Source organism: Siphateles boraxobius, unplaced genomic scaffold (assembly GCF_051911475.1).
Source record: "Siphateles boraxobius isolate OS27281-9 unplaced genomic scaffold, OSU_SipBor_1 31, whole genome shotgun sequence".
Classification (NCBI taxonomy): Eukaryota; Metazoa; Chordata; class Actinopteri; order Cypriniformes; family Leuciscidae; genus Siphateles; species Siphateles boraxobius.
Window position 1 is genome coordinate 7498049 of NW_027508931.1, and position 26550 is coordinate 7524598.

The 26550-nt window shown below is 41.6% G+C and overlaps 1 protein-coding gene across 2 annotated transcripts in view; it reads right to left on the reverse strand.

Annotated features, from left to right (window-relative positions):
- The window catches only part of LOC143696848 (protein arginine N-methyltransferase 8-B), a 63459-nt gene that overhangs the window by 19353 nt on the left and 17556 nt on the right, over positions 1-26550 (reverse strand). For both annotated transcript variants that reach the window (XM_077193634.1, XM_077193633.1), the window contains exons 5-7: positions 2720-2783; positions 665-807; positions 463-550 (exon numbers count right to left, since the gene is read on the reverse strand). In XM_077193634.1, coding sequence (XP_077049749.1) covers positions 463-550; positions 665-807; positions 2720-2783 — 295 coding nt within the window. The remainder of the gene's footprint in view (positions 1-462; positions 551-664; positions 808-2719; positions 2784-26550) is intronic.

Consider the following 26550-nt stretch of genomic DNA (forward strand, 5'->3'; position numbering starts at 1 on the left):
AATCGAAATGAGATGTTTGTGTTTGTGTGTGGGTTAGGGATCTCACAATGAGGAATTTTTCACATAGGCATCAAGGAGCTACAATCAAAATGTGAGGTATAAATCGATTTCGAATTTGCGATCATGTGTACTCTGTGTTTAGGGAGCGGCGGTACTGACCGCACATATTGCAAATAAGACACTCAGGATCTGTTACACACTAAATCCTCCACCATCGTCCTGTCAGTCATCTCACTGAGTATAGACTGCTAAACTGAGCAAACGCTTTCAGTTTATAATTATAGCATATTCTGTCTAACTGAACTAAATTGTTTTTATTTCTATAAAAAAAGCAAAACAACAATGGGGTGGTGCTGCAGTGGGCAAGTAATGCACAGGTATACTGTCAAACACAGTGTAACACCAGTAACATGGACTACCACAGCAAGCCTAGTGTATGTGTGTGTGTGTATTGGGACTCACAGTGAATCTTGAAGTCCTTGTACTGCCTGTCTTCAATGGCCACCACATAAAGAGCAGCCCTGTCTGGGAACATCAGACCTCCAGGTTTCTAAAGATGAAGAACAGAGTCTATGTTCACTCTCTAGAGACATTGGCTGTACACATACTCTCAAACAAAACCATACTTCCTGTATTACACACACACACACACACAAACACTGACCAGCCACTTATCTCTGGCGTAGATGACCGTGTTCAGCATAGACTCATAAAAAAGGCAGTAGCCCATCCACTCTGAGATGATAATGTCCACCTGATCTACCGGCAGCTCCGTCTCTTCCACTTTCCCTTTAAAGATGGTTATAACTGGAACACACAGACAAATAAGGCCATGGAGATGCTTGACAGATCCTTTCTACTCTTTGAATTTTTAAGGCCAGTTAAAAGATGTGGGTCAAAACGTGTGTGTGTGTGTGTGTGTGTGTGTGTGTGTGTGTGTGTGTGTGTGTGTGTGTGTGTGTGTGTGTGTGTGTGTGTGTGTGTGTGTGTGTGTGAGTGAGTGAGGGAGTGAGTGAGTGAGTGAGAGAGAGACTCCAGCTGAGAATGTAAAACATCAACTTTTATTGCACTTCCATGAAGAGATATTGCAGTGATCTAATGCCTGAATGAAAACTGAGCATGTTATAGTGATATTATGTTCTAGCTAATTGAAAGAGCCATAACCTGTTAACAATGTGCTGTTTGCTTAATACCGATGGCTAAAGAAAAAAAAAAAGAAAGGGAAATGTTTAATTGGACCATTTTTAGCTTTGGTAATATGTGATGCATTTTAAAAGATGTTGACATGTTTCATGATACTAATAACGGCACTGAGTCTGTGCAGCAATTTCTTTCCATCATTTCCAATCAGATACTGAACAGAATTTAAGTTTTAGACAATCGAAACTATATATTAAACAATATATATATATATTTTTTTGGATAGGATTCTATTTGTAATATTTTTGACAAATAAATGTAGCCAGGGTTTGAAATTAACACCAACCAACCTGCCAAATACGGGTAAAAATCAACTGTGGCGGGTCACGCTGTCAAATCACTAGCCAATTTGGCGTGTTACTTATTATGTTTACTCACTTTGCTGGGGAAGTTTCTGTAAACCAAATCTTTGCAGATTTAGCGAAAATACTCAACTCGTGAGTCATTATGATATATTAAATACAGTGTATTGCGCAGAATCTGTGCATATCTGGCTTACTTGAACATGCACGTCACTACGCAACAAATAATGGCGCGCATTGTTAATTTGCATTCAAGCCATAGGCGAAGATTAAAAAGCATTTGGTTGAGAGAAAAGACATTGTTATTTTCCAACCTCCTACATTTTGTCATCTTCTACAACATGTTCTTTGTACTGTCTTGTTCTGTCCACCTAAAACACATTTTTGGTGAAAAGGATGAGGATGAAAGAGGAAGGGAGGAAATGCATGATAGGATTTAAATGAATGAAAGAAATCCATATATAAATTAATTCTTTAAAAATAATAATTTTTCTTTTGGCTAGTAGAAGTTCTGAATGGCCGGTAACTTAAAAATGTAGTAGCAAAATTGCCCGGTGAGTGAAAACATGAATTTCAAACCCTGAATGTATATTCAATTAAAAAGTATCATCATGCATACTATATTTCTGTATTTTGTAAATAAAACTTTTATATGTTATCTTGAACTTTATCTTATTTGGATGTCAGTAAGATTCAAGTGACATTAAAGACATTACATCACAACTTCAGCACAACTGTTTTCAATCAGAAAAAGTTGTATTAAAATAAAATATTTTTAAATTCTAATAACATATTCACAATAGTACTGTTTTTTGCAATGGTGATGAGCATAATAGGCTTCTTTTAAAAATATAAATCTTACCGACCCCAAACTTTTTTATATAGCCTGTGTATCTAAAAAACAAAATACTGATTAACTTTTGTTTTTGGAAAGACATTTGTTTTTGTGTCCTTTATGGTCATTTTATCATTTATTTGATCATTTATGAAGAGGAATATTTGCAATTTAAATTCTCTCTTAATATTCAAATTACTGCAGAGGTTTTAAATTATGTTTATTTAGGTGGCTGAATAGAAAAACGCTCAACGACCACTCTTTATCCTATCAGTGTCTCATCCTATTTGTCATTCTGCTTTTCTCACACACCCACACAAGCCAGCCAGCTACACAGCAAACACACACTTCTACAATATCGACACACATTGAATCTGCTTACCACTGTCCAGATGATTGGCTTTGATGATTTTCTCAGAGTATTCTGATATACTTGAGCATTCAATCTGAAGAAAAAAAAAAACAGAACAATATAGAAATGTAACTTACAGTTGTTATTCCCCGCTGTCTTGTGCTTCTAGCACATACATTAATTGTTGGTTATAGGTGCTGGTTTAAGTGGTAGACAGTGTTTTACCTTCCCTATCTAGAGGATATCTCTTTCAGACAAGACATAGCTTATAGAAACACTGCGATTTGGTTAATGTTAAAATATTTGGTCACCATTATGTTCAGTTTCAAATGTACATGCTCAATTGAGGTCAATTGATAAGAAGACATGCATACATATTCATTATTTTGCATAAACTACGTTGGAAACAATAAATCCTTCAATGCGAAACAAAAAAACTTTAAATATACTTAACTAGAACTAGAACGCATTCTCAAACATCAGGCATCCGAATGCAAGATAACATGAAAGCGTTTCCTGCGTTTCGTCATTTCTGATCTACGATAAAAGAGCCACAGTGGCTTACCTTATTGCAGTAACTTCCATTTTTATGATATAAACGTACAAAAACTTTCCCGACACAGCAACACTGGCTCAACCAATGGCATGAGTTTGTGTTGGGACATTCTGCTTTTCTGACCAATGTTGCTATTTTTGAAATTATGTTTGGTTAGTCTAGCGGTGCTAAAATAACACAGAGCTAGACAGATTTAGAAGATTGCAAAAATGTGTGTTTGCCTGTGGAGAAGAGTTAATTGTTATATATTATGTTTTGTTACACTCAAAAGTTTGTGGCTGGTGAGATTGTTTTTGAAAGAACCCTATTATGCTCGCCAAGGCTGCATTTATTTGATAAAAATACAGTAACAATAGTAATATTGTGAAATATAATTACAATAAAAAAAAACTGTTCCCTTTCGAAGGGAACTCAACAATACGTCAACGACGCTATGGGGAAACGCCTCAGGCGTGACAGGTGTCTGAAATCACTATCAAATCACGTCAATCATATTGACCGGCGACAGCCCGTGAATCATTAGCGTGAATGATTAACGTGCGACCTGGAAGTATAAAGGGGCGCCTTGCAAACATGACAAACCACCTCATCGTCTTCAGGGACTGTTTGTTTGAAACGCTATTCAAGTATACGAAGGTAAGAGAAGGATGAAACGCACAGCTAAGGCAGATTGTTTTCGTAAGTGTGCCGACCCGTGTCCGAGGTTTCTGACACCGGCCGACACACACGAACTGTGCGTTTTTTGCTTGGGTGAAGAGCACGCACGGGAGGTTCTCGAGGGAGCCCTCTGTGCTAACTGCGAGCGTTTGTCTCTTAAAACGCTCCGCTCTCGTCTGGCCCTCTTCTCGAGTGAAGGGGGTTCAGCGTCTGGACCCCACGGCGCGGGTCCCGCTCGTGCCGAGGCCGAGAGGCGACTTTAATCATGGGGCTCCCAGATGGAGCTCGTCGATCGCCTCGAGAGGGTTGTTAACCTCTCAGATGATTCGACGGCTGACGAGGGCGAACTGCAGGTCGATGGGGAAGATTACTCACCGACTGTACCTGCAGTTGATGCTCTTCAGGACGCGCAGGAGATGGCTGAGGAGGTGGATGATCAGGTAGATCCTGAACCTCCTCAGCCACCCTGCCCCGTGTATGCAGAGCTGGTGGATGTGATGGAGCGTGCTGTCAATAGGCTGCAGCTGCCTTGGCAGCGCGCTAGAGGAGAGATCGCTCGCGGTAGGCTCGACGATCGGTTTCTCCCCGGCCATACACCACCAGCTCAGGTGAGCCTTCCATTCCTTCCTGATCTTCACACGGAGATCGAGAGGGCATGGAAGAGCCCATACTCTGCCCGTATTCACCGACATCAGCGGGCCAGTTTCGCTGATGTCGAGGGGATCGGAGAGCATGGGTACGTGTCAATGCCGCCCATTGACGAGACGTTCGCGAACTATCTCGTGTCTGGGCAGGCAGCGACATTGAAAGCTCCAACCCTGCCATCCAGACCGCTAAAAACAACGGCTCGTTTGAATGGCAGAGCATACACGGCAGCAGGTCAGGCCGGTGCTGCACTGCACACCATGGCAGTATTACAGGCGTACCAGGCCGACCTGCTGGGGGATCTCGACCAGGGGGCAGGGATGTCCCCTGAGGCGGTGGCTGAGCTGCGCCGCACCACAGATCTGGCTCTCCGGGCCACCAAGCAAACCGCTGCCGCGATCGGACGGTCGATGGCGGCGATGGTGGCCACGGAGAGGCATCTGTGGTTAAGTCTAGCCGACATCGGGGAGAAAGAAAAAGCCTTTCTCCTCGATTCGCCGGTTTCGCCTTCCGAACTCTTCGGCACCTCCGTAGAAGCGGTGGTGGGGAAGTTCAGGGAGGCGAAGGCGCGCTCAGCAGCGTTTAAAACTTGTATACCGCTGAGATCCGCGTCTGTACCCCGGCAAGCGGGAGAGCCTGGCCCTTCACGGTCTGAGGACCGTAGGCAGGGTCAGCGAGCCAGTGTCGCCTCTCGTGCGCCCCCTCCCTTGAGGAGCAGGTCGCAGAGAAGGCGTGACTCCCGCAACAGAAGAGATTTGAGGGAGGTTGTCCAGCACAAACGCACACAGCGTTGGTAATGGATAACCTCCCCGGAGGGTCACGAAATCTGCCCTCTCTCTTCTGACCCCCAGGCGTTCGTAACATCAGGCCTGGGGATGGGCCTATGATGAGAACTATGTTCTGATGGCCCACCTAGGCTGGGTTAGTGGAAACGCCCCTTTCAGGCATGTAAAGTGGCGGATCCCAGGTTTGTAAAGAACTATCTGGCGAGTCTTCACTTTGCACGCCGCAGGTGAGCTGCTGGTCTTTTCAAAGAGTACTTTTTGTGATTAAAAAATAACATATCTCTCTTTACAGACCTCGTTCCCTGTATAGAGTCATGGGGTCATGTCAAGGTAATAAGGTAAGAGAACTTTATTGGATTATCAGGGCCCTGAAGTTCCCCGTTGGGTGGCCAGAACGGTAACTGTGTTAGCCTTCGGGCTGCTAGCCACCTCAGGGTAGAGTGGTTGGTCTCTCTCTTTAAATTGTTTTACTTAGAGTGTTGACTGACGCTAGAGCTTCAGATAGATCTTATGTCCGGCCCACAGGTCCGTTTTGACTTTTTCCTGAGTATGTCGCCCCTTGAGCTCTGTGTGGGTTTTCATTAGGCTGAGCGATTCTGCAGCCCTTTGTATGGAATAATACAGACTATATTCTTTAGTAAGGCTGTGGCTCCTCCGAGCCCTCAGATAGATCTATGCTTGCAGGCTGGCCCTCACCAGGGCCGCCTCTGTAGCTGGCCTAGGCTGTGCCAGGGATATTAGAGGCGCTCTGCTAAAAATTTTAGCATTTCTTCCTCTGACCCTTCACTGTGTGAATGTTGGTTTCTAGCATCCCTGTATAAACAGCCTCCTCCAGTGGGAGTCGTTAGGCCAAGGCCCGCCCCCTTCTCTGCATTCTGGGGTGACTAGAGTAATGCAGCGTGGTGCTGAGGATGGTTTGTAAGGACATGGTAGGCCTCAAACAGGCCTCCGTGGTATATATGTCTTTATTGAGCAGGGTTAGGCCGTCTTTCGCTTCACGAAGAAGACTGGGTTTCCTGCCCGACCCTGCCATGCAGAACTGGCCTATGGATTTAGGCCGCCAGTTTAGGCTTCACTCACCTCGCTGAGCTACTGCTCGAGCGCTAGGTTGTAGGTGGTTGGCTTTCATTCAAGCCCCACTCCCCTAGGTTGGGCACAGATACATTTCTGTCACCCCTAGAGCCGCTGGCAGGCCCGCACCCTGATAACCTCAGGGTGAGGTGTGAGTATTCCCCTGTGATACAGGGTAGGTCTGAGCACTTCACTCCCAGTTCTGTTTTATCCCACCTCGCACCACTATGGCTCGGGTCGAGTATGAAGTAAGCTTCACTTCTTCTTTGGTCGAAGTACGCTCCCCTGAAGCCAGAGCATTGCCCTGAGCTGACGCCCATGCTAGATGGTAGGCCCCTGACTAACTGGGGCCTCCGTTGAGGCAGAGTGGCGTATGTTGTACTCCCCTTGTTTTAAGGGTGCTAGCTTTTTTGCGGAGTACACTGCCATGGGCAATGTGATTAGGCACCAGGATGCTGTAGGCGCTGTGTAGTATGGTTTCCAACAGTGTACTTTATGGCAGAATATGACTTGCTATTAGCTAGTAGGCCCGACCAGGCCTCCCTGATAGGCGAGTCCCCAGCTGGCTGGCCTTAGCAGGCCACCTTATACTTTGGATCAGGTAGTAGGCCTCTCCGGGCCTCCCTGTAACGCTCCCTAGTGGTGCTGGGTTTATGAAGCTAGTGGTCTCTTGCTATCAGTTTCAGCTAGCCTTAATAGGCAGCTGCTGAAGGCGAGCTTGCGCCCTGGCTCGCTAAAGTGTTCATTCTCTGCTAAAGGACGGAACCTTTTCTGCCTACAGCCTGGTTTGCCTACCAGGTAGACCTTGTGCTCCCCTCACGAGGGTCTCTATGAGCATGCGGCTGCCTGGGTCTGGTCAGACGGTCGTAGGCCTCTCGTGAGGCCTCCCAGTTAGATCAGCCCTTAGGCCTTCACAGGCCTCCTCAGTGTTTTGAAACACAGACACTGGGTTGATCCGTGGATCGAGTAGAGAAACTCCCCTCGCTAGCAAGGGTCGGAAAGCACTATGCTGAGTCATACTCTCCGGGATATCCCGTCTCTGAGATCCGGGCCGAGTGGTTCACTGTCAGCTTCGCAGTCCCTCGGGTTGGATGCCTTACTTAAGGCATTTGTCCAGAGGCTCTGTCTTCAGACAGACAGGATTTGGCCAGACTAAGTGTCTATGTACTGGCGCCAGGTCAGGCCGTCCTGGTGGCATTTCGGGGTGAGTACGTTCCCCTGAATAGTGACTGGCTGGGGTTCCCTTGGGTTCCCTAGCCACATTCCCTAGAAGGGACCCTTTCTAATTGGAAGCTGAGGTTCCAGGCCCGGAGCCGGCCCAGGTAGACCTTTCATTTAACCATGTTTATGAAGGTTTTTCTGTGAGGCTGTAGCTTGGGCTATGACCGTAGGGAATGCTGTCACTGACAGCCCAGTGTGACCTGAGGGTGAGTGGTTCTAGCGTTTCATTTGAAGTTGCTGGTTCTGACAGTTGTCACTGCCACTTGGCATGCACTCCCCTTAGCATGGCGCCGTTGGTATATCGTTCCCCATAGCGTCGTTGACGTATTGTTGAGTTCCCTTCGAAAGGGAACGTCTCAGGTTACGACTGTAACCTATGTTCCCTGAGAACAGGGAACGAGACAATACGTCTCCCTGCCATGCCTCGGGGCTTGCCTACCGTACAGTCCCTTCAGACGATAAGGTGATTTGTCATGTTTGCAAGGCGCCCCTTTATACTTCCAGGTCGCACGTTAATCATTCACGCTAATGATTCACGGGCTGTCGCCGGTCAATATGATTGACGTGATTTGATAGTGATTTCAGACACCTGTCACGCCTGAGGCGTTTCCCCATAGCGTCGTTGACGTATTGTCTCGTTCCCTGTTCTCAGGGAACATAGGTTACAGTCGTAACCTGAGACGTTTTCTATTTAAATATATTTTCAAATGTCCTTTATTCCTGATGTTAAAGCTGAATTTTCAGCATAATTACTCCAGTCTTGTGTCACATGATCCTTCAGAAATCATTCTAATATGCTGTTGGTGTTCAGGAAACATTTCTTACTATTATTAATGTTTGTGGAAACTGCAATATGAGTTTCTATAGGATTTTTTTAAATAGAAAGTAAAAAAAAAGGAATTTATTTGAAATAAAAATATTTTGTTCATAAAAGTCTTAACTGTCACTTTTAATTAATTTAATAAATTTTAGTCTTTCAAAAAAGAAAAATAAAAAAAAAACTTACAGACCCCAAACTTTTGAATGATAGTGTTGGTTGATAGGTTACACAGAATGTCCTATCCTTTACAGTCTCTCAACATAAAGTGCTGGATGATTCTTGCAACTTGCAAACCTGCCTATTAGACATGTACCTCTGATCAGCCCTCAGCCACCTAAATAACATTATTTTGCATTTACAAACAGTCCAGATTCCTGTCTCGTTGTCAGATATAAATATATTTAAACAAGCACACATAGTAACAGGGCTGTCAGTGGCCCGAGGCTAAAGGGAAGAGGAGGAGAGAGTAGGAAGCTGCCAGCAGTATAAGTGAGAGGTTGATTCCTGACAGAACAGATCCTTCTGCCTCATGACATCCCTTGGGTTTTCCCAGCAATTGTTTGTGTCCAAATCAAATCGCCGTCTACTCGAGTGTTGCACAATGAGTCAGTCAGCATCGCTTCAACTGACAAACTCTCAGAACCCTCGCTTTTTCCTACATGGTAGCGTCATTGGTTTCAGTAAAAGTTTCACGTACTGCAGTGGGTCAGCTTTCAGAGTTTAAAAGTAATCAGAGAAGCCCATAACACAAAAAAGTCAGCACATTTCCACTTTCAGAAGAAAAGTTTTTGATGTGCAAGATCAAGATGAGAGGAAAGTGCCTGGGACTGAGCTGCAGTAAACAGAGATGAAGGGCAAAACTTTGCAACTTATATATATAATAGAAGTATCTTGTTAAGCATTAATGGACTTCCTGTGTCACGATCCCCAGTGAGAGTACCCATCATTACCACCAGAGGGCACTCCACCCCGCACTATTGTCATTCTCCAATGAAACTAGATTTCCCATAACTCTCTGCCTGGACTCATCTTCCCTGATTGCATCCACTTGTGACTCATTACCTTGTTTAACTCACCCTGGTTTTCACATGCATTCCTTGCGAAGTCTTGTACGTGTAACACTGAATTTCTGAGCGTTTCCACTGTTTTCCATGTTCCTGGTTTTTGTTATCTGTCTGTGTTCTGGTTTTCCCGTTCCTGTCTCACCCTCTGGATTTGTTTGTCATTGTTTGGACTGATTACCCTGTGCTTTTGACCACTGCCTGTTATATGGTTTATGATCTTGGATTTCCCCATTAAAAAATGCACTTGTATTCTCAACCTTCGTGTCTCGGAGCAGTTCGTTACATCCTGGTTTAATGCATGTTGTCAAAGAAAAAATGTTCACAGTAAAGCTCTTACGATGGAAGCATATACTGTAGGTCTTTGCATCAAGGTAAATGCTATTCAGTTTCATTAGCTAGTAAACCCATGGCATGACATGTGTGAGGACACAAGAAAATTACTGTTTTGCAAACTGTGGGAAATCAAAATAATTTCAGTGATAAATTACACCATGTTATAGGTGCATGTTACATAACATGTATGCTATATAATAAGGCTGCACGATATATAAAAATGATCAAAATAAAGCAAATGTGCACCTCGCAATGGTTTGTGATTAATTAATGATTTAATACTTCAAAAAGTAATTTATAGTTAATGTTTTGGGTCAATGCAGATAGCATAGCTACTGGCACGTAGATATTAGATGATGTTTTATTAACAAGGTTCGGCAGGAACACGTTCAAATGATCTAGCCAATCAGCACGTGAGGAGGCCTTTTTATAGGTTGACTGTGTACAGTTGAGACTCCTTAAATAACTTGCATGCGCAGCAAGCACAAGTTGTGCTTTTTGCTGTGCACATGCGTATTAGTGTCCTCTTTGATCGTTGGAAATTTGAACAACGGACGCATCTCCGATCCGAAGATATCGGCAAAAGTTTTTTTCTAAGGAAAGACGTTCACTTCACCATGCACACTTCACAACAAATAGCTTATTTTACTTATGTGACTGTTAAACGTAACAGGTATCATCACAAACGTTATTCTGTGCCCTAAAAACTGGCATATTTCATGATATTGTGTCATGCAAGGTTATTGCAAAATCTAGAGAAATGTGCGAAGTGGCCAGCGGGGTACAGACACACGTGTATCAACTGTACCCCGCGATAGAGTTCTATAGAGCATCACAGTCCCACCCACAGCCGGTGCCGGAAGTAAGAATTCAAAACAATTTCTCCATTGACAGTTGGGGTATAAGCCATAAAAACGTAAATATACATGGTTGACTTAAAACCAGCTATGGCTGTACTAAGCGATTGTATATGCTCATATAAACGCCAAAAGTTCATGGGGTTCTAACCTTGTTTTGAGATAAATGCCTTTTATTCGCGATGTCTAGGATAAGTACTTCATTACCCACAATCCTGAACAATCCCACAATTCCACAGGGATGCATCTGATTGGTGGAAGTCGTGTAACTGTCTAGTTAAACCGTTAAACCCCGCAAAGGTCCGTGAAGACTGAAGATCGTTAATAAAAAAATAAATTAATAAAAAGGAGGAAAACAAAAGTGTTCAAAGGGGTAAAAACCACTTCAAATCGGTTCATGTAGTTGAGTGTAGCATGTCCAAGGGTCAGCTTGTGGGTTTTGTAAGGGCCAGGCATGTGGTGACTGAGTTTTGCAGGGAGGTTGGTAAAGTTAGTTAGCATTATCGTTCACTTTAGCAAGGCTACTGTAGCCTTCATATAGTATGAGTCATATCAAGCACTTTATGATGCCACTGTCAAAACAATATTTAGCCTAGGCATACCTCTTCATGCATTTACTGAACATTTATGTAATAATTCATGGCAAGTTAATAAACTGAATATGATGGTGGTCCAAGAGCAGACCATGCACCGGTCCATGCATCAGACCGGTGGCATGGTGCACTTTCTGGTTTGCTGACCATCACTTTTTAATTTTCACTTGTTGTGGATATTAAGAAAATACGTTAAATATTATTTAAATTAAGGATGAACGAACTATAACTTCATGAATAAAATGAGCATGGACCTCAACCTGTCCTGTCAGCAGAGTGTCCTGTGTCATAAAGGGCTTTGAAATAAACACACAAACTACACACTGAACACACACGGAGGAATGGACGCTGGGGAGCAGCGACTCTCTCTCACACACACACACACACACACACACACACACACACACACACACACACACACACACACACACACACACACACACACACACACACACACACACACACACACACGTAGTGTTTCCATGTTTTATGGGGACTTTCCATAGACATAATGATTTTAATACTGTAAAAACTGTATATTCTATTCCCTTACACTAACCCTAACCCTAAACCTACCCATCACAGAAAACTTTCTGCATTTTTAAATTTTCAAAAAACATCACTTAGTATGATTTATAAGCTGTTTTCCTCATGGGGACCAAAAAATGTCCCCACACGAACAAGGATTTCAGATATTCCCATCCTTATGGGGACATTTTGTCCCCATAATGTAGGGTTTACCAGGCCACACACACACACACACAGGAATGGACGCTGAGGAGCAGCGACTCTATTATTTACACAATTACTACTGAACTATATAAAATTTACTAGAGGAAAAGGTTTGCGTGGCCGTCATCCGATTTGGAAGTCGCTCAAAAGGCTCTTTCGCGGTTGTGGGTGGCTGGCTTCAGTCGACTTCAGTGAGGTGCGGTGGTTTATGGGATGAGGAGTTCCTTCGCTCGGAAATGAAAATATGTACACAGTCTTGTACCTTTGACTTTTTTTGGATTTTCTCTTAGTTTTTTCACTCGAAATTATATGTTGTATGCTTATGAGTTCAGCCGTAGCTGGTTATCCTCAGACATGCTCTAAAACTCTTTAGATACGGATTTTTCCAAAACGTCAATGGGAGAAATGAATGGGAAATTTACTTCCGGCACCTAAGCTCTCTCGGGCTGTGGGCGTGACTGTGACGCTCTATTACGAAACACTCTATTTAGTTGTTCAATGTTATGATAACAGGTTAAACGTCGTAATTAGCCAGCATAGGACGCAAATGAAAATAAAATTTGATATTTGTGATATTTAAACTGTGTATTATCAATGAATATATTGTTCCTGTTTTATACATTTTAACCAGTGCTAATTTAAATAAAATTAATTAATTTAAATGGATAAATAAACAAGCATGTTGCCCAATTGTTATTTTCTTAATTTGTCTTTATTATATTTGCAATGAACGGTTAGTTACCTTTACATCATTAAAAATGGGTGTCTCAACTGTACCATGGTACTGTCTCAACTGTACCACATATGGGTACAGTTGAGACATAGTTGAGACAAAAAGCACCTTATTTTTATGAGCTAATTGTGGAAAATATAAACTACTTATGGGTATTATTGATTGATAATATCTTAGTCTACAAGCTAATGAAATGTCATGTTGCATGTCATGTGGAAATTCACTTCTTTTTAGTATCTATTTTTGTGTGGAAAAATCAAAATGCAAAAAGTGTCTCAACTGTACTCAGTCTACCCATATATCCCGTTGATGATGCGAGAGTCCTCCTGGTCCAGTGACCCCCTCCCCCCTCCCCCCAAATCAGCGCACCATCAGCATTTTTTGGGGGGGTTGGCAGTATCGTTTCATGGCTGTTATCCCACGTTGATTTGCAACTTTTTGGGGGTGTACTCTGGTTTCGGGCCTAAATACTGAACTCTGAGCCCTCTGCTCGAACAGCACGCCAAATACGCATACTCTTACACTCTGATCTGATTATTTGTAAGTGTGAACTATGGACTATGAGAACTATGTGTGAATTATGTCTATGCTCTTTAGGTGTCTTGTAAGGGGATTATTTGTAAGTGTGAACCCGTGAATTGGGATATGTCTGCGTGTGTGTGCATGATAGCATGCGCGTGCTCTGACGCAGGACAATCAACAAGCTGCGATGCTCTCATTGCAAACTAATCTGAGAAGATGAGTCAGCCCGAGGCACTCGCAGCTGCTGCGGCTGACGATTTAGTGACAAAATGAAAAGCACCTCAAAGATATGGCAGTATTTTGGTTTTAAAAGAGATGAACACATGCAGACTGAAGTTATTTGTAAAACATGTAAATCTCGACTGGCAATGCGAAAGGGAAACTCTACAAATCTTTGCAGTCACCTTAAGATGAAGCACAACAATTTGTATCAGCTATGCTTGGCAAAAAAATCTTCAAGCACAGGTGAATCAACCCTCTTTCCCGAACCTAACACTCCATCGCATCAAACTTTGAAAGATTAACACCGCAAGCTCCTGGCATCATAGAGAAATAACATAGGGCATAACATGCTATCTGGCAAAGGATATGGTTCCAATCGCCATAGTCAGGAAACCAGGTTATGTGCACTTGATGAATACCAACGTATAACATTCCCTCTCGCTCTTAGTTTTCCCAAAACAGCTCTGGGACTGTGAGAGGCTTTGTCTGTTTGGAATTTGAGTGAGGCGTATCTAGTGAGTTTTATCATGGACAACGCAATATAATTAAAGCTAGTGGAACATTTCTCTCATAGCTGGAAAAAGAATGAAGCACTGAAAAAAGCACAGAGCAAACTTAACCAGCCAGAATATAGTCTGATCACAGAGTGCCCAACACGATGGGGCACTAAGCAGCAAATGATGGAAAAGATACTGGAACAGCAGAGGGTTTTGACACAAATTCTCTCTGAAAATCTGAGTACAAGACATCTGGTTGAGGCCCTTGAGTCACTAAACAAGGCATTGAAGCCACTTCAAGAGTTTACTGATGCTCTGTCTGCGGAGGACTACATGAACATTTCTTATTTACACCCAGTTCTTTATTTACTGAAGACAAAAACAGAGAAGACACATTGGTGATATTCTCAACTAAAACCAAAGTGCTGGCCTACATGGAGGCAAAATATGAGGATCACCAACCGAATCTCACAGCAATTCGTACGTATTTTACAAGGTGGCTAATTTGTACGAATTCATACAACCTCACTCGTACGATTTTCGAAATTTGTACAAATTAGCCACCTCGTACGTACTCGTTGCATTGGGATCACACAACCCAAACTCTTTTGAACATTGCCCCTTTTCTTGACCCAATGTTAAAAAAAGACTACATTTGTAAGGAAAAACTGCCACAAATGAGTTTAAGGGCAATATCAGAAATGAAGGCAATTCAGAAGTTAAGAATATTTTAAATGGCAAGAATGATTTGAGCTCTTGAGTGCCTCCATGTTTTATTATTAATTATTTTACTTTCTTTTCTGGGAGGCACAGCCTGTTGTTGACTTCTCATCATCATTAGGTGTTGAATCAGGGAATCAGCCAAGCTAAAGTGCCATACAAGTACACACAAGTGCAAAGAGGATGAAGTCTTTAAGGAGCTTTTACAGACCTCAGTCACATCTACATCTCCGTCTGAATCCTCTGACCAATCACTGAAGTAGAATTTAACAGCTACATTTTGATGCCCAAACTCCACACTGAGGAGGAGCCGTGGTGGGAAATTCATGAAATCAATTATCCCCACTTAAAGGGATACTTCAGGATTTAGCATTAAGCTTTGTATCAGTAGAAAACCAGTAGTATTTTCGAATTACCGCTGCTTCGCGCTCAGTAAGGAATATAGGTAGTTTTGCTGTATTCATTCAGTTAGAACGCTACTTGTATTGGCTTTAGGGCCTGTTCACATATCACGTCTTTTGCGCGCTCAAGTTCGTTATTTCAAATGTAGGCGCGTGGTATGCGCGCTCATAATGGAAGCAATGCGGTCGACGCGCTCGTTTTTCCAAGCGTGCCCGCGCCGCATCGAGATAAAAACATCTCAACTTTTCAGAATGCCGCAAGTGTTGTCCTTGCTGTAACGGAGAGTGCAGCTGATGGTTGCGCTTAGCAACGACAGACGCCTCCGGTGCCGATACCGATTATTACAGATCAAGTAGACCGATAACCGATATTTTAAAACCGATATATAGCCATATAGCAGGTTACAGGCCTCACCCGGCCTTCCTGGATATAAGCTCCCACATATTGTGGTCGCCAGGTTACAGGCCTTACCCTGCCTTCCTGAGTATGAGCCCCCATGAGCCTCTACAGGTCAGGTTACAGGCCTCATCCGGCCTTCCTGAATGTGGGTAACCACACACTGTGGTCACCAGGCTTTTAGGCCTCTTAGGCCTTCCTGGGTGTGAGCTCCCACAGCTGTGGTCGCCAGGTTACAGGCCTCACCCGGCCTTCCTTGTTATGAGCTCCCACATATTGTGGTTGCCAGGTTACAGGCCTCACCAGGCCTTGCTGAATGTGAACTCCCACTCACTGTGGTCGCAAGGGTGTGGTTGTGAACTTTCACATGTCAGGCCTCATCAGGCCTTCCTGAATGTGAGCTCCCACCCACTATGACTATCAGGTTACAGGCCTCATCTGGCCTTCCTGATCATGGGTAAATTCAGGCCTCAAAACCTGCCTCCTGAATTTAGGGTGATGAAGTACATGCACATTTACTTCATCTATTTTCTTTGTACGCTCCGTACCTTCTTAAACCCATACTTATGGTAAGTCACACGACGAAACTTCTTGTGTACTTTCTAAAATCCATTTTTTATGGTAAGGGTCGTGCGCTGTATGCTTCAGTCCCTTACTATGTGGCTTGACCCCGGTCTTTCACCTTGGGTCCCACTCTAGATGCGTCCTGTCGTCAAAGTATGCTACGACAGACGCCTTTCTCTAGCTACCTCCACTTTTGATCCAGGCCTTCCTGGACTCAGAATGGCTAAGTTCATGCACTTTGTTTCATGTACTTTCTAAAATCCATATTTATGGCCTTTCTGGAAGTAGCCCCACATGGTGTGGTTGTCAGGTTACAGGCCTCCCCAGGCCTTCCTGAAAGTAAGCTCCCACAGGTTGTGGTTGCCAGGTTTCGGGCCTCACTGGCCTTCCTGAGTATGAGCTCCCACTTACTGTGGTCGCCAGGTTACAGGCCTCACCCGGCCTTCCTGAATATGAGCTCCCACATACTGTGGTCACCAGGTTACAGGCCTCACCGGCCTTCCTGAATATGAGCTCCAACATACTGTGGTCGCCAGGTTACAGGCCTCACCCGGCCTTCCTGAATATGAGCTCCCACATACTGTGGTCGCCAGGTTACAGGCCTCACCCGGCCTTCCTGAATATGAGCTCCCACATACTGTGGTCACCAGGTTACAGGCCTCATCCGGCCTTCCTGAATGTGGGTTCCCACACACTGTGGTCACCAAGTCTTTAGGCCTCTTAGGCCTTCCTGAGTATGTACTTCCACATGCTGTGGTCGTCAGGTTTCAGGCCTCACCAGCCTTCCTGCTATGAGCCCTCATGTACTGGAGCTCCCCACATAGGGGGTCATCAGGTCTTAGGCTTCAGAAGACCTTCCTGGGTTTGATCCCTCTTAGTTTCTCAGTGTTCAGAACGTCTCTGTGATCCGGAACTGAATGGTTTCTGCCAGCTTCGCAGGCCTTCGGTTTTTCGGATGCCTTATCCAAGGCAATTTCCGGAGGCTCTGTCTCGGACAGACAGGCAATGGCCAGTCGGTGCATCTTAGTATAGATCACCAGGCCAGCCTGGTGGCATTTCAGGAGGCATGCTCTCCTGAATAGTGACTGGCTGGGGTACCTTGGGTCCCTTAGCCACACTCCCTAGAAGGGACCCCTTCTATTAGGAAGTTGTGGTCCTAAGCCTTTGAGCTGGCCCAGATATTTCCCCCATTAACTATGTTCTAGCAGTTTCTCGGCTCATTAGCTTGGGCTATGACCGGTAGGGAGTGCTGTCACTGACAGCCCAATGTGACCTTAGGGTGAGTGGTTTCAGTGTTCTTTGAATTACTGGTTCTGACGGTTGTCACTGCCCTTGGGCATGCACTCCCCTCAGCATGGCGGAGTGGGTATTTCGTTCCCCATAGCGTCGATGACGTATTGTTGAGTTCCCTTCGAAAGGGATCGTCTCAGGTTACGACTGTAACCTATGTTCCCTGAGAACAGGGAACGAGACAATATGTCTCCCTGCCATACCTCGGGGCCTGCCTGCAACAGTACCTTCAGACGATAGGATGTTGTTACGGTCTCAAGGCGCCCTTTTTATACATCCAGGTTGCATGTTCATCATTCGAGCTGAAGAAGCACGGGCTGCCGCCGGTCAACATGATTGCTGTGAGTTGATACTTGATTTCAGACACCAGTCGATCAGTCGATGACGTAATGTCTCGTTCCCTGTTCTCAGGGAACATAGGTTACAGTCGTAACCTGAGACGTTTCCATGTCATTTTACAATCAATAATTACTCCAAGAAATTTTATATGATTTACTCTTTCTAATTCATTTTCATTAATAGTAATCCTGATCTCATTATTTATCTCTTTATTACTAGATACCATAAATTTAATTTTATTTAAATTTAGTGACAATTTATTCAAATCAAACCAATTCTTTAATTTATATAATTCTTTCTCTACCACCAACACAAGCTCTGTAAAATTTGGGCCAGAACAATAAATTGTTGTATCATTCGCAAAAAGAATACAATTTAAAACATCTGACACTTTACAAATATCGTTTATATATAACAAAAATAACTTGGGGCCCAAAACAGAGCCTTGCGGAACGCCACAGTTAATTCTCTGAAAGCAGGACGCAACTCCATTTAAATTAACATATTGGAAACGGTCTGTTAAATAATTTTCTAACCAAGAATATGCATTTCCCCTAAATCCATATTTTTTCAATTTATATAATAATATTCTGTGATCAATGGTATCAAAAGCTTTCTGTAAATCCAAAAAAACTCCGATTGCATGTAATTTTTTATCTACTGATTGTGATATATTTTCTACCATTTTAACAACTGCCATTGTTGTTGACCTATGAGCTCTGAAACCAAACTGATATTCATTCATTATAGTATTTACTTCAACATAGCTATCTAATCTTTTAACAAATAATTTCTCTAATATTTTTGAAAATTGTGACAACAGAGAAATAGGTTGATAATTACAAAACAAATGTTTATCGCCCCCTTTATACAATGGGAGAACTTTTGATATTTTCATTTGAGTTTGATTGCAAATATATGTAAATGGATAAATAAAAATTTCAATAATATTTTTAACCATAAACATATCAAACCCATCATTATCAATTGACTTTTTATTCTTACAGTCTTTCACTATTTTCAATATTTCATCTTTATTAGTTGGGTTTCAAAAACAATGAATTTGGATTTTCGTGTGTTACCTCAATTTCCATTCCATTGTTTGGAATGGGTACAATTTTCTTTGCTAAATTATTACCTAGATTTACAAAATAATCATTAAACTCTTTAACTATTTCCTCTGTACGACGTATTGTATAGTTGTCTTTATTAAAAAAGTTAACACTATCCGTATTACTGTATTTTTTATGTATTAAATCATTAAGTACCTTCCATATTCCCTAAATGTTTTCTCTATGTTGTATCAACAATTTTGTGTAGTAATCATTCTTGCTATTTTTAATTATATTAACTAGTTTATTCTTATATGTTTTATATTTGCTTTCCGCATCTTGAGTTCTGGGAATGTATACAGTTCCTGTATAATAAATTTTTCTTCTTGCAGGACTTTATAATTCCTTTAGTAAACCACGGTTTCTTCATATTACATTTATATGTTATCGTTTTAAATGGGCAACATTTATTATAAATTTCTAATAATCTCTCCAAAAAATACCATAAGCTTCATTTGGATTTTCATAACTATAAATCTCATCCCAGTTACACTTATTTAATTCCATTTGCAGTGTTTCAATTGCTTCAGATGTTCTATGTCTCACTGTCCTTGAATATATAGTTGGACCTAATGGTGGTTTAAACACATTTTGAAAGCATGCAAAGACAGGCAGGTGGTCACTAATATCACTTATTATAATACCTCCATCAATTTTACCAACATCATTTGAAAATATATTATCAATTAATGTTGCTGATACTGTTGTCATTCTTGTTGGCTTTGCTATTACTGGAAATAATGTACTATTATAAAAAGCATTAATAAATTCTGTGGTCTTCTTATGTCCCCCTGGATTAAGCAGGTCAACATTAAAGTCACCACAGACAATATTTGTCTTATTTCCATTTGAATTAAACATGTTCCCTACAAACTCAATAAAAATATCCAATGATGAACCAGGTGTTCTATATATACAACAAACAATTATATTCGTTTGTTTTTCCATACGAATCTTAACAGTAACACATTCTAATATACTTTCAATAGTGATTGACCTACTAGCCATTATATTACATTGCAGACTTGAGTCCACATAAAGAGCAACTCCACCTCCTCTCCTATCTTTTCTATTCATTACAAACATTTGATATCCCTCTAATTCTACCTCTGCTAATTTGTGTTCGTCTAACCATGTTTCAGAAACAGCTACAACACTACATTTTGGAAACAGATTCAAAAAATCTTTTTTTGATTTTTGAAAAGTTACTCCACAAACTTCTACTATTTAAATGTAGGCTATTATAGAAAAGGCATGTTTCATATTCACTCCTCTCTTGAACTGTTCTTCCGTATAATAGCAACAATTTGGCTGACTACACAAATATTTATCCGGATCAATATCTCTTTCAACGTCATACTTACTATAATTTATATCATCTATCTCAACACCTAGATGCAATATATTGTCATCATCAATGTTACATACTGCCATTTGTAAAAAATAGACTAATGTAACAAAAACAAACATAAACTAAACTAAATACTTGTCCAGCAACAAAAGAAAATCTTCATAAAGTTCATCACCTATTTTCGCAAAGAAAATTGTAATCTTCTTATCCTGAAAAGTGGTCTGATCAACGGTATTGAATCGGTATCTCATACAGTTTGCAATTAGAGTTTCTTGAACTGTTCCAAATCTTTTGGTTCCCTTACCGTGATCACCTTTGATTCTTCTGGCAACCCATTTGTACGGACAAAAACACGACCATTTCTGGTCCATGTCGCCTGTATCTTCTTTTCTTTCCACAAACTCCTCGCTTGTCTTGCAATATCTGCGTTCTTTCTGGTAAGGTGTTCGTTGATGTACACTCCAGTTCCCCTTAGCTTGCGTGCTTGTTGCAGTAAGTCATCCTTGCGCTTTCTGTTCGAAAAGCGAATTACTATCGCCGGATTAGCAGGCTTTTGCTTACTGGGAAGCAGGTGACAAACCGATATAGACTATCCTTCATGTCAATGATGATATCCTTTTTTGCAAAAAAAAGTTACCACTTGTTGCTCCAGTGTTTGCAGCTCCTCTTCCGGTGCGTTTTCCCCCTCCATAGCGCGCCCAGTGCCAGCTGCAGCTTCTCGGGCATAACTTCGGTGTTTTGTTTCCAATCCATTAATAATTACTTCATCTACTCGCATATACTGTTCTAGGTCATCAATTCTTCTCTCTAGCCCATTTATGACCTCATCCTTCTCCGAAAGAAGTATTTTTAGATTTTTCACTTCATCCAACAGCGTCACTATCTTAGCCTGCTGCTGCGTCAGGGTGAAGATGTCTTTAGACATAAAATTTAGCGATCTCTTAATTTCTTCCAACTCATGGTTTACTTCCACTTGTGGATCTACTCTCTTAGGCGGCATCTTTGATCCAGTTGAACATCAATAAATGACAATTTTAGATCAATTCACTCCATCAGTTTGCTTCTCCAGGATGCAGCAAATCCTCCCATGATATGGCGGAAGTATCGGAGATTTGAAGTATACAAATTCGATTTGATTGTACTGACCTGCTTTTTATTAATTCATCAAGAAGTTGACAAATTCCGTGACATTCTGCTTTATACAGTAAATTCCGTTTTTATGACTGGATCCGTGTTTTCTGCATCGCGGACATCACAGGACCTTATTATATTGAGGTGTTTTGCAACTTCAGTGTAGTAATTTATTGCTACTTCAGCAAAGTCTGCTGCTGCCTTAACTTTGAGAGACAAGACAACTGATGTGTGATCAGTGCAGCAGCTCCAGTCAGCGAGTGCTGTCAGTGTGAGTGCTAAACTTTCAGTGCCAGCAGCTTTCCGCATTGATTGGCCGGACTCGTGACTCCCAACAAATCAGATGTGCGGGACATTGCATTGGTCTGGTCTACAGAGTGGTGAGTTCCGACAGAGGTGGCTGCGTCAGAGCCAAATATAGCGCATTTCAAAATTAAATTATTTTATCGGCAAATCGGTTTTGAAAATGGCCGATACCGATAACCATAAAAATGCTCAATATCGGCGCCGATAATTGGTCGACCCCTACTCCGGAGCGCAACCACCCTAGCGCTTTGTAAAAAGGAGAACACGGCGCGCCTAGCGTTTTCTACGCGTTTTTAGGCGCTAGCAGCTATATGTGACAAAATGTCACAAATCTAAATCTTTTGTCTGGCTGCATCCCTGCAACCTCCACTCCTGCAGAGCGCATATTTTCCAAAGCAGGATTTATTGTTAACAAGTCGAGGAGCTGTCTTTTACCCAAGAATGTGGACATGTTAGTGTTTTTGGCCCACAACATAAAAAAGGTGGACTAGGCCTGCAGATCTATAAGTAGCCTTATCGGCTTTATTATGCTGATAATCAATAGATTGTGTTTTCTTATGTTTTTGTTTTTATTTGTACACTTGACGCGTTGGAAAATAGCCTAAATAATGTAACAAAATGAAAATAAACCTATATGCCTTCCTACTTTAAGGTACAGCCTATTATTATTAGGATTGTTTTTTAGGCTATTTGGGTTTTTTGTGTGTTTGTTTTAAAACACCTAACGTCGGCTGGACTAAAGTTAACGCATAGCTTTGAAAGTAAAGAAGAATATACAGCCTGTATAAACGAGAGCTTTTGTTAGAATTTTTAATTATTTGTCAGTAGCAGTTATGTTTTTTGTAGCGTGTGGTGTGGTGTGGTCAGGTGCGCGATTGTGACTGTCACTATAGACCTAGGACAGAGGTCCTCACTTTGCAGTTAAAAAAATCACTTAATTTTCAAAGAATTGTATTATTATTTTAGTTTTATGTATTATTGATGTTTTTTCGTTGTTGTTTTATAAATGCTCTATGACAATTGTTTAATAAATGTTCAATCAAAATGCAAAACATCGCATTTTTTTTTTTTTTTTTTGTCGACTAATCGTTGCGCAGGACAGGACTTTGGTCGACTAAGGATTTATTTGGTTGACTACAGCCCTAGTTACTGGAGTATGTATTAGCCTAGAGAATGTGTGGAGAATTTTTCAGATACTGCCGCCTGTAACCAGTAGGCGTGGTTTGGGAGTGGCTTGGCCTTGTAAGGGCAGCAAAGCAAGTGCATTCTGGGAGTTGTTGATTTTCAGCCACATGAGTAAAAAATACATTTTCTGCTTTTTCTCAGTCTAGAATGCTTCAATTTCAAAAATGATTTCACATTTCTACTATATAAATGATCACTATTAAATACACATCCGTCTTTCCAGTGTCTGCCACCAGCACACCCTCAAAAAGACTTTTCAGTACATCAAACAATGTTGTTACATGTGAACACACATCTCTGAAACCAGAAAATCTGTAACAATTTTAGTATGAATGCTGAAATGTGACTAAGCAAGCAAGCCATGTGAGGAAGACAATAAGAGAGGAAAAGAAGTAACTCCACTCTGTTTCAAGTGAGATCGAAGAGTAGGGATGTAACCAAATTTGCTTATCCATCTCTGTCCATCATCATGGCCTCCTAATCATCTCCATATATTGGCTTCTACACTCTGTCTCCTCTCCACCAATAAGCTGGTATTTGGTGGGCGTTCTGGTGCAATACGGCTGCCGTCGCATTATATTATAATTATTCAAGTGTTTTTGTTTACTTGAATGTCCCTGATGTTTTCATGTTGATATACAGGTAGCTATCAAGTTGAGCAAAGTGTTAGTGGTATTTACATTGATTAAAAATCTGATTTGTTATATGCAACATTAAAACATGTTGTTCACTTTCAGAAGTTGTAGTGATGCTTAATTTTCCCTGAAATAATGTGCAACATATCTTGGTCATATATTTTTCTTTTTTTTAAATATATTTTAATTGAATTTAAATTGATTTTGATTAGAAACTTATAGCATTATTGTATAGAATATTGCATTATTTATCAAGTTATCGCATATTGCATTTTTCTTCAATATCATGCAGCCCTACTATACATCATGTGAAAGCAAATAAATATCTAGTTTTAAACCTCATAAACATCCACAAAGTGTAGTATTAGCATTTACATTTATGCATTTGGCAGATGCTTTTATCCAAAGTGGGTTATATTGTATTTAATCCAATGCAATGTATCAGTTCATGCATTCCCTGGGAATCGAAACACTGACTTTAATGTTGCTTGAGTCTTGGTGACTTGATAGACTAAAGAATTGAAAAGAATTAGGTTTTGTGCTAGTCTGATGAGATCCTCCAACGTCGGTCTTGTCGTTTTTGTAATCATATCATTGGCTGTCTTCCTCTGCACCTTGTACCCTCAGATTGTGATATCCTTTTCCAGTGATCTTTCCCTTCGAACCATGTGACCAAAGTATGACAAACACGGTTTCATAATTTGTGCTTCGAGTGGCATTTCCGCTTTGATTTCCTCTATGATTGACTTGTTAGTCCATCTCGCTGTCCATGGCTCACGCTTTAACGGTTGCTCTGTCGATGAAGGCACGAAGACGAAGATGATGTAACATTCAGGGAATCCACAGAAGACGAAGATCAAGGAAATAAGGTTTATTTGACTAGAACTTAAAAAAGCCAACAATACGAAACAGTGTGCACTATACACAAACAATAACCGACCTTGAACACTGACAAGAGAGGAACTTAAATACACAGAGGAATAAGGGGATAACAGCTGAAGACGGTGAGTGGTGATGATGATTGTTGGCAGGTGTGGGTAATGGTGAATGAGGTGCAGGTGTGGGCCAAGGAGGATGCTGGGAGTTGTAGTGTAGACAGGGATAAACGATAGACAGTGAGGATGACGATTTGGTAGTGACTGTGACAGATGAAAGGTTTCCAAGATATTTAAATAATCCAAAAGATAATACAGACAAGCTACTGCAGACACAACCAAACACATTCGAGACCAGACAATGAACATCAGACTAGCAGGAACTTAAGTAGTGCAGATAACGAGGTGCTAATTAAACACAGCTGAACTGAACTAACTCATAATTCTCGTGACCATAGAGATGGGATACATTTGATGAAACAAACTAAAATTCCAAACTAACAGAACTATGACGCACGCAGGATTCTTCTCCAGCACCATATTTCGAATGAGTCAATCTTCCTTCGATCTTACTTCCGGATTGTCCATCTTTCGCAACCGTATAGGTGACAACCGAGAAAATGAGGGTTTGAAATATTTAATCTAGCGGCTTCTTAGCATATACAGGTGCTGGTCATATAATTAGAATATCGTCAAAAAGTTGATTTATTTCAGTAATTTCATTCTAAAAGTGAAATTTGGATATTATATTCATTCATTACACACAGACTGATATATTTCAAATGTTTATTTCATTTAATTGTGATGATTGAAACAGACAACTAATGAAAATCCCAAATTCAGTATCTCTGAAAATTAGAATATTACTTAAGACCAATACAAAAAAAGGATTTTTAGAAATGTTGGCCAACTGAAAAGTATGAGCATGTACAGCACTCAATACTTAGTTGGGGCTCCTTTTGCCTGAATTACTGCAGCAATGCAGCGTGGCATGGAGTCGATCAGTCTGTGGCACTGCTCGGGTGTTATGAGAGCCCAGGTTGCTCTGATAGTGGCCTTCAGATCTTATGCATTGTAGATCTGGCGTATCGCATCTTCCTCTTCACAATACCCCATAGATTTTCTATAGGGTTAAGGTCAGGTGAGTTTGCAGGCCAATTAAGAACAGGGATACCATGGTCCTTAAACCAGGTACTGGTAGCTTTGGCACTGTGTGCAGGTGTCATGTAAAATGTAAAAATCTAGTTTATATTCTGCATTGAGCAAGTGTTTTTCGTTTGCGATGAGCACTGTAACATAGACACTGAGGAGAGTTTTTGCTCTCTGGCATTTGATTAATATGATGAAGCCATTCAGAGAATTGTTCATTATCACAGTGCAACTGGATAAGAGCAGCGAGGTGCAAATCACATCAGCTCAATTACAGCAGAGACCGCGACTCAGACGGACTCCAACACATGGCTAGGCTTCCCGAGGTAGTTCCGTTCTCTTCTGGAAACTGAGAAAAGCTCTTGAACATTCTGTCCCAAGAGGATGGCAGGACACATAAAATCGAGTTTTTTCTCTCCGTTCATACTCTAACTTGGCTTAACAAGCTCTGGCTTTAGTTCTCAAAGAGAAAGTGCAAAACAAGCACCACATGGTTAATGTGGCCCTTCTGACCTTTTATTTTTTGGTGTGCCTTTTTCTCAGATTTATCCGAAGAGCCAATTACCACATCCTCACAATGTAGTGTGTTAGAGCCTGATACATCAGCACGGCCAATAAAGGCTGCCCGCTAAAAACCTTCACTAACCACAGGGGAGGAATGCATTAAGGGGTAGAGGTCTGAATAAACAGGCCAGGAAGTGAGGAAGCGAAATGGAATGAAATCGGGGAATTGCAAGAAAGAAAAACAGAAGGGGTCCCTTATAAAAAAACTACTATGGTGGTGTTATGGTATAGTGATGCTATCGCATGGTAGTTCAATGTTGATTAAATTCTTGTGAATCACAGATACCAGTCCTGCACAGAGGGATTTTGAGCCATTCCTCTTCCAGAACAGTGGCTAGATCACTATCTGATGCTGGTGGAGGAAAACGGTTTCTGACTTGTTCCTCCAAAATTCCCCAAAGTGGCTCTAAAATATTTAGATCTGGTGACTGCGCAGGCCATGAGCGTTGTTCAACTTCACCTCAGGTTCATCAAACTATTCTGTCACAAGTCTTGCTGTGTGTATTGGTATGCTACAATGCTCGAATTTGGCAA